Consider the following 9,776-nt stretch of genomic DNA (forward strand, 5'->3'; position numbering starts at 1 on the left):
ACTTGTTGAACGGGTAATGGACAAGTTGGAAACATGGTTTGTAAGCATGATTTATCAGATATATCGGATATACCGAATAAATTTAAACAAAATTCAAATAAAATATCGGTAAACATGATATTTTTTCTACTGGGGTCTACCGGTAAACTGGATATATCGGATATACAGGCCAATTTTTTTCCCTGGTTGGAAGACACCAACTGTGATGCCATGCACTTGGGAATTTATGCAGAAAAATACGAATTCAAGCAAAATTTGAAGGAACTTCAAAATTCCTCCGTCAAGACATCACTAAACTGGAGCCCAAATTTAGCATGTAATGACGCATTGACACCTCACCACAGAGAGGAGGAACAGAGAACTGTGCCCTTCCTCCTTTCCCGCCAAAACAACAGCAACCACCAGACCGCAACCGCCACCTCCGGGACACGCGCGCCGCCGCACGACCATGTCCTCCCCTCGCCGGATCCTATATCTCTCCCCCCCATCCCTCCATATAGGCACCAGCGCAAGGGGTGGCCGCCCACACTGCCCCTTCCTAACCACCAATGGAGGCCGCCGGCCGCACCGCCGCTGCGGTGCACCACCGCCGCCTCGCGCTCGTCTACTTCGGCGCCATCCTGCTCGCGGTGACCGCGGTCACCGCGCTCTCGGACGTGGAGGCGTCAGACATCGCGCGGCGGCAGCTGCTGTCCCTGCGCGAGGGCGACGGCGACCTCCCCGACGACTTCGAGTTCGACATCCGCGTCGACGTCACCTTCGCCAACGAGCGCCTCCGCCGCGCGTACATCGGCCTCCAGGCGTGGCGCCGCGCCATCTACTCCGACCCCAAGAACTTCACAGGCGGCTGGGTTGGCGCCGACGTGTGCGCCTACTTCGGGGTCACGTGCGTCCCCGCGCTCGACGACGCCAACATCACCGTCGTCGCGGGCGTCGACCTGAACGGCGGCGACATCGCTGGGTACCTCCCCGCGGAGCTCGGCCTACTCACCGACATCGCCTTCTTCCACATCAACTCCAACCGCTTCTGCGGCATCATCCCCAAGAGCTTCTCGCGCCTCGCGCTCCTCCACGAGCTCGACGTAAGCAACAACCGCTTCGTTGGCGCGTTCCCGGAGGTGGTGCTGCAGATCCCCGTGCTCAAGTACCTCGACCTCAGGTTCAACGACTTCGAGGGCGGGCTGCCGCCGCAGCTCTTCGAGAAGCAGCTCGACGCCATCTTCGTCAACAGCAACCGCTTCGTCGGCTACATCCCGGAGAACTTCGGCAACTCCACGGCGACGGTGGTAGTACTCGCCAACAACAAGTTCATCGGCTGCATCCCGCGCAGCGTCGGCCGCATGGCCGACACGCTCGATCAGCTCGTGCTGCTCAACAACCGCCTCGACGGCTGCATTCCGCCGGAGCTCGCCGAGCTCGTCAACTCCAAGGTGGTGGACGTCAGCGGCAACTTGCTCGTCGGCACGCTGCCCGAGGGGCTCGTCAACATGACCAAGCTGGAGCAGCTCGACGTGTCGAGGAACCAGCTCGCCGGCGCCGTGCTGGAGCGCGTCTGCAAGCTCCCAGCGCTCGCCAACTTCAGCTTCGCGCACAACTTTTTCAGCGTGGAGCCGGAGGCGTGCGTGCCGTCGGAGGACGCGGAGGTGGCGCTCGACGACAGCGGCAACTGCCTTGGCGACGATCGCCCCGAGCAGAAGCCGTCTCTGGAGTGCGAGCCCGTGCTCGCGCGCCCCGTCGACTGCCGCAAGAACGTCTGCTCCGCCGGCCCCGCGCCGCCGGTGCCTCCTCACAAACCGTCGCCGGAGAAGACAACGCCCGTGCCGCCAACACCGTCGCCAGCCAAGCCGACGCCTGTGCTGCCCACACCGACGCCAAAACAGGCGCCAGCGCCGCCCACACCGGTGCCGAAGCCGACACCGAAGCCAGAAACGCCACCACCGAAGAAGGACCCGGAGCCGGAGTCACCGGGAATTAGTCTGCAGCCTGTACCCGCTCCGCCGCCGTCACTACAGGTGCAACCTCCGGCGGACCCACCGGGGGACAGCCCTCAGGATTTCCCGTTACCGCCACCGCCTTCACCGCAGAGACAGCGTCCGGAACTTGTGAGAACACCGTCGGCACTGCCACCAATAAGCTCATCTCCTCCGCCGGCGCCGGTGAGCTCACCACCCCCACCTGCCCCAGTGAGCTCACCTCCACCTCCAAAGAAATCCCCACCGCCAACTGCTCCAATAAGCTCTCCGCCGCCGCCACCGTTGAAATCTCCTCCTCCACCAGCACCAGTGAGCTCACCACCACCGCCGATGAAGTCCCCACCACCACCAGCACCGGTAAGTTCGCCACCACCACCGGTGAAATCTCCTCCACCACCAGCACCAGTGATCTCGCCACCACCACCAGTAAAATCACCTCCACCACCAGCAGTGAGCTCGCCACCCCCACCAGTGAAAGCCCCTCCACCACCTGCTCCCGTTGGCTCGCCTCCGCCGCCGATCAAGTCTCCTCCACCGCCGGCACCAGTAAGCTCGCCTCCACCCCCAGTGATATCCCCACCTCCTCCAGCTCCAGTAAGTTCGCCACCACCACCTGTAAAATCACCACCCCCACCGGCTCCAGTGAGCTCACCGCCCCCAGTGGTGAAATCCCCTCCACCACCGGCTCCAGTGAGCTCGCCACCCCCACCTGTGAAATCCCCTCCACCGCCAGCCCCGGTAAGCTCCCCACCACCGCCAGCCAAATCCCCGCCACCACCAGCTCCAGTAAGCTCCCCACCACCGCTGGTCAAATCCCCGTCACCACCAGCTCCGGTAAGTTCTCCACCTCCACCTGCCAAATCGCCGCCACCGCCAGCTCCAGTAAGCTCTCCACCACCTCCGGTGCACCCCCCACCACTACCAGCACCATTGAGCTCACCACCTCCTCCTGTAAAGTCTCCTCCTCCACCGGTGCTAGTCAGCTCTCCACCCCCACCGGTCAAATCACCACCGCCGCCAGCTCCAGTGAATTCGCCACCTCCACCCGTCGTCCCATCTCCTCCGCCACCGGCGCCGTCACTGCCTCCACCAGTTCCAGACGACGTCATCTTGCCACCGATCATGGCGCAAAACTACGCGTCGCCACCGCCGCCTCAGTTCCAAGGATACTAGGTGCGCATGACGCGGCGAGAGATCCATGAGGACGACCGACGACGAGGAGTGATCGCAGCATGCATGCGAATGACTTTGAAAGCTCTGGTTCGCGCATGGGTACGTGTGTGCATGCATGCATACGTATGTATAGGTATACATACGTATAAACATACCTATGTACTCACGTGTTCACATGTAATTTCAGTACCCGGAGAAGAGAAATGTGCAAAAGGAAAAGGGACATGTGGTTCATCATCATGATGTATTGCTGTAAGATCTTTTGGATCCTTTTTGCAAAGGGTTTGTAAAGGTTTGGTGTTTATCGATTTGATTAGTGGGGATTAACTGATTCTACATTTTGATTGTTTGTGAACTGCCAGATCTAGGGGAGAAGTGCATTTGCACAGGTTACCTATATACCTTTTCATGCTTCTATAGTGCTAATAATAATTGAACTACAAAAATTATACTGTTGCATTTGAAACTATAACAGATTTAACGAAGAAACTAGTAAGGTACACCTTGCCTGCCTGCCTGCGGTTCATGGAAGTAGATAAAATTTTAGGGAAAATTAGGGAAATGCCATCGCAAAAGAGCTCGAGTTGAAGAATACCATCGCAAAAATCATGGATTAGGAAATATCATCGCAAACAGGACGGGTACTGAAAACTAATAATATCATTCAGTTTACCGTCCATGAGGTCTGTTAGGGCATGAAAAGATGATACTACTCTTCCTCATTTTTGGCCATTGGTGGTAGAGATGAAAATAGATGGAAACAGTCGATAAAAACCTTTAATTGCTTTCATACTTCCTCTCAAAAACTGAATCGAAAATAGAAAAGCTAGAAACAGGAACAAACTTGGAAATGTCATGATATCGAAAACGAACCAATCCGAACAGAAATACACCGGTATCGGTCGAGAACTAGTAATGCAATTCAGGAACACCGACTATACGCTACAATTGCCAACAACTCCTCTTGAGATCTGATTTCGCCACTTGCTATAATTTTTAAATTTACATCATTCACTGCATGCACACTTGCAGTCAAGATCAAATTGCTAAGATTGACAGCTATAATTTGCCGAATGAACACTTGACTAAAACCTGAACTGTAATGTGACAGCAAAAAATTTCAGGCTATATGTGATCTTAAAATTCAAGAAACAAAACGGATAAAGTGAACAAGAAATTTTAAGAAATATATATATATTGCAAATGGTACCCCAATATTACATCTCCATCCATTCTCTTTAACTCAGCTATAGACATCTTTCTTTTCCAGTGCAACCATAGAAAATGCTAGGTCCAGAATATGATGTCTTATCTAAAAATGCAAGGTCCTTCAGCCAAAGATATACGAAGCGTAGCATAAGCTTACATTCAGGCGAACCAATAATATTAATAAAATTTGAAAATATGTAGGAAACATGGAGCAATGCATCTCTTATCAACAGGGCGAGCATCAGCGTTATCTCAAGCAGAAAACATGGAGCTTAAATGAACTCCTATATGAAAAATCCAGCACAATAGAGCAGCTAAAGGTTTGATGTGAATCACGTTACCAAATGTTGTCCCAAATGAAAAGATGCTCTCTACTAGCATCATTTTCATTCAGATACAGTGAATAGCTGCTGGTGACAGAAGTCTAATTTAAGAGGTGTACCACAACAACCAAAGGAGAAAACCATCAGGCATCAACATGGCCTTACTCCTAACCACAGCTCGTACGTGTATCCATGATCATTCGCTTGGTACAAGAATCGTGCCAGGGAAAGAAGCTGAACCATTGTTTGGAGCTCGATTCAAATTGAGAATGGAAGCTATGATGGGTGACCGTCACTACTACAGAATTAGTTAAAAATAGCGTCCTATCAATGTCGTTTCAACAAGAACCACGACTGAAAATATATCAGTGCCAGTTCTTAATATTCTGCACGTGAAAATTGAGTGAGCCATCAAGAACTGACGCTGAAAAGGACTATCAGTGCCGGTTCATGGTTAGAACCGGCACTGATACAATAGCGCCGGTTCTAGTTATGAACCAGTACTTATACAATAGTATCAGTTCCAGCTATAAACCGGTACTAATATTGCTTTTTCAGTGTCGGTTCTCTCTACAACCGGCATTGATGCTTGTCCGGACCCGAATTTGTAATCAAATCGGATTTTGGCTCGATCTCTCTCCCGTCTGGCTCTCTCTCTCCCTTCACTACTACAGAACCCCACATAATAGCCGCCACTTTCAGTGCCAGTTCAAAGGAACCGGTACTGAAAGTGGTATTAGTGCCGGTTCTAAAACTCCCGCCCGTGATCGAGGGCTTGGAGTTAAGAACCGGTACTGATAGTGGCGTTTCAGTGCTGGTTCCTCTTTAAACCGGCACTAATAGCATCCTACAGTATATATAGCTCATCTTCTTCCCCGTCTCGACCCAGAACAGAGCCGCCGCCGCCACAGGCCAGTATTACAGCGCCTCCTTGCCATTTTTTTTGGGCGATTTAAGGATTTTTTTTTTACGTGGGAGCGTTCAAAATTTGGAGGAGTCAACTGTTTTAAGGTTAATGAGATAATCTATATTTCATTTTTGGATAGATTACTTGGTAGATTGCTCTAGGGTTGATGATGGATGGTGCTTGTTCCATGGTTATGGATTTAGAGATGTAGTTGAGATATAATTTAGGTAAAGTTTGCAACTTTGTCGTTGTTAGATGTATAGAGATGATCTACATTTGATTCTTAGTTGGATTTTAGTTGCTAGATTACTCTAGGTTTGAATTTAGGTGGTTGTTAGTTGGTGTTGAAATTTGGAATTAGCAAGAGCTCAAATATCCATATAAATTAGAGGAAGATCGTAATTTTATCATTGTAGATGATTTAACGAGTAGATTAAAAGTCACATGTAAATAGAGTTGGATGCTTACATTAAAATCTAGGGACAATTGCAAATTTACCACTTGTTGAACCGTTATTGCCATTCAAAAATTGCAAAAATACCGCTAGAACTGTCATTCGAGTGGCATCCAAAGAATAAAAAATCAGGGAGGTATTTGCAAAATGTCCCTAAAATCTAGCTCTAATTTTCTAGTATGTGGATTGCGTATATTTTTAAAGTCATGAATTTTAGTAATAATCCAGTGGATTTCCTCTGTTAATTAATCAACGTAGTGAATTTAACATGTACAGTTGATAAAATACTGTGTTGTAGGGATGGCTCGTCCACCCACGGGTCGCAATCGTACTCGGCAGCCTTTGGAAGGCGGGTCCCCCGACCCGGCCCAAGTACCAGAAGGAGATGGGCCCTCAAATAGGGACCAATCAGGATGCGAGGTAATTCGATGAATGTGTTCTAGATTTTGAAATATTTAATAATTATAAGTCCATTGTGTTTAATTATAATGATTTGCAAATAGACCGGTCATGGATGTACAAGGAACGAGGGTCAGAGTTCATTGTTGGTATCGAGACTTTTTTGAGGGCTGTCGCGGCGTACAAGGAGCCAAAAAGGAAGTGTGACAAGCACTATATATGCTGTCCGTGTGTCGACTGCAAGAATGAGAAGTAGTTTTCAAACATAGAGCAGATCTGTGCGCACCTGATTCGCAGGGGTTTCAAGGCTGGCAACACCCGTTGGACTGAGCACGGTGAACTTGCAGATGTTGGACGTGAAGGGCAACCAATAGTCGAAGGAGACAGAGGCAACGATCCGACGGCTAACGAAGACTTTGATATGTCGGCATTTGAAGATACTTTTGTCGAGAACGATGATTGGGATACTTTTGCTGGCAACAATGAAGAAGGCATAGAACAAATGTTGCGCGATGGGGAGGGGGACTTCACCGGTGAAAGACAACATCAAAAATACCAACGCATGATAGAGGACTCTAAAACACCAGTTTACCCGAACTGTAAAGATGAGCACAGCAGGTTGCATGTGGTGCTGACACTGATGCAAATGAAGGCTAGCAATGGTTAGGCCGATAAGGGCTTCAATGAATTGTTAGAATTCTTGAGGGAATTGCTTCCAGAGGGGTACGTGTTGCCCGAAAACACGTACCATGCCAAGCAGGTTGTCTGCCCATTGGGATTGGATGTAAAGAAAATACATGCATGTGGAAACGACTGCATGTTATTCTGCGGCGACGATGCAGACTTGGAAGCGTGTCACGTTTGCAATGCACCACGGTACAAGAGCAACATTGATGATATCGAGAGCGATGCCGTGGGGGTAAAGAGAAAGAAGAAAAGACCCCCCGTTAAGGTGGCTTGGTATTTCCCTATAATCCCCCGTTTGAAACGATTGCTTTCTAACAGAGCGAATGCCGAGCTGATGCAATGGAATGCCGAACAGCGCAAGAAAGATGGAATGCTTAGACACCCTGCTGATGGCATGCAATGGAGGAGATTCGATTCGAAATACAAGAAATTCAGAGATGAAGTGAGGAATATAAGGTTCGGGTTGAGCACGGATGGGATGATCCTTTCGGCAACACGAGAAGTACTCATAGCACTTGGTCCGTGACTCTCTGTATCTACAACCTTCAACCTTGGATGTGCATGAAGCGAAAGTACCTTATGATGCCTCTACTGATTAGTGGGCCGAATCAACCAGGCAACGATATCGATGTGTACCTCAAACCATTGGTGGAAGATCTTCTTGTACTGTGGAAAGATGGCGTACAGGTATGGGATGAATACAGACGCGAGAATTTCACCCTGCGCGTGATGCTGTTCGTGATGATCTCAGATTGGCCTACTCTTGGTAACCTATCAGGGCAGACTGTAAAAGGGTACAATAGATGTGTTCAGTACTTGGAGGAAACAGAGGGTCGGTGGCTGAAAAATAGCTGGAAAATGATCTTCATGGGTCACCGTAGGTTCCTCCGTCCGGATCACCCATACCGCAAGAATAAAAGAGCTTTTGACGGGACAATGGAGCTTCGTCAAGCTCCGAAGATTCGCAGTGGAGGACAGGTATTTAAGATGGTTAAGACACTTAGAGTTGTACATGGAAAGGGGTCAGGCAGTACAAAAATTCAGGCTGGGCAAAATGCTCCCATGTGGAAAAAGCTGTCAATATTTTGGTTGCTGCCTTATTGGAAGTATCTTATGGTCCGACACGCAATCGACGTCATGCACGTGGAGAAGAATGTGTTTGATAGCTTGATTGGTACCTTACTAGATATACCCGGCAAAACAAAAGATACACTAAATGAACGGCTGGACCTAGAAGAAATGAACCTCAGGAAGGACCTACACTACATACAATTAGACAACGACAAAAAAGAAACTTCCCACAGATTGCTACACTATGAGCAAGGAAGAGAAGATCCGCCTGCGTGGTTGCTTGCATGATGTCAAAGTTCCGACCGGTTACTCCTCCAACATCAGGAGCTTTGTAAACATGAAAGATACGAAGTTAGTTGGCATGAAGTCTCATGATTGTTACGTGATGATGACGCAGATGCTTCTAGTTGCAATTCGAGGTATTCTGCCGGATAAGGTCTGAGACCCAATCATTAAGCTGTGTTCATTCATCAACGCAATTTCATAGGGCTGACTAGGCTTCACTGATTAGCTAAGGAGGATGATGTGGTGCTGACTTGACATGCTATGGAAGCATCGTCTTGGGTTTAAAAAGGGGTACGCTGAGATATAGTATCAACCACTTATGATGGATAAAAAAAGGTCGGATGTTGCGCTTTTGGGTTAAGGATACTGCCAGTGACTCTGTGTAGCGACGGCGGCTTGGGTTTTGTCGGAGATGGCGATCGGACACGTGGCCACTGACATCGATGTTGGGCTTCAATGGTGTTTCAGTGACACGAGAAAAGTATAGCATAGAACGCAGAAAAGCTAACTCAATGGTAGGGTCGGTTTTGGAAGGGGCCATCCGAGTTAGCAGCAAAATAGCAATGACTGCTGCTAGGTTTGTTGGTGACTGCAAACAGATGTAGCAACGAAGATGCTCACGTTCCAGAAGATTGGTTATGAAATTTGAGAAACGGTTTGAACAGAGACGTTCATATATCCTGGGAACACAATGCTATAGTATGGGTTTGGGTAGATCATCCCCTGAGAGGAAGAACGATCAGCAAAGATGAGATGGATTGCGGTTGTGATATGCTGTGGTTAGCAAACACGCTTCGGTGGAGTCGCTGCACAACAGGTGAAAAGCTCCTAGGGTCACGTAGAATACTTCATGGGACATGTTGTGACGCAGATGGCACATCCATACAGCTTCCGGATTGACGGGGAACACGACAGCAAACTCGGTGCACGCGCAGAACGCGTCCAGAAACCGGACAACGGGCATGTCGACGTTGATCCTGGCGGTGTGGCTGATCTACTAGATGACTCGGTTGGTGAGGGAATGGGAAACATCATGGGTCATGCACTGGTGAAAGGGTATGGCGATTTGACCTTTGGTCAGCTGGGAACGTCTATGCCAATCGGTGACGGTGCAGCTGTCCGCGACGGCGATGACCGTGGCAACGTAGATCGGGCTTTGGCCAGGGTTAGGGTTTGGCTAGAGACTTATTATGATGGTAAAACATGTATAAGTAAGGAGAAGAAGGGTTTCTCACCTTTCTTTGATGATCAGAGAAGTAGGATTCGTGGAGAGGGAGACGTAGCGCATCATGGGC

General features: G+C 49.4%; 1 protein-coding gene across 1 annotated transcript; it reads left to right on the plus strand.

The window, feature by feature from the left end:
• Nucleotides 1-548: 548 nt before the first annotated feature.
• LOC133904595 (pollen-specific leucine-rich repeat extensin-like protein 3) lies at nt 549-3,146 on the plus strand. Its single transcript, XM_062346075.1, has 2 exons — nt 549-1,954; nt 2,045-3,146. The coding sequence occupies exons 1-2, from the start codon at nt 549-551 to the stop codon at nt 3,144-3,146; spliced, it is 2,508 nt and encodes an 835-aa protein (XP_062202059.1).
• Nucleotides 3,147-9,776: the final 6,630 nt, after the last annotated feature.

The sequence above is a fragment of the Phragmites australis genome, chromosome 22, assembly GCF_958298935.1.
Source record: "Phragmites australis chromosome 22, lpPhrAust1.1, whole genome shotgun sequence".
In the NCBI taxonomy this organism is placed as follows: Eukaryota; Viridiplantae; Streptophyta; class Magnoliopsida; order Poales; family Poaceae; genus Phragmites; species Phragmites australis.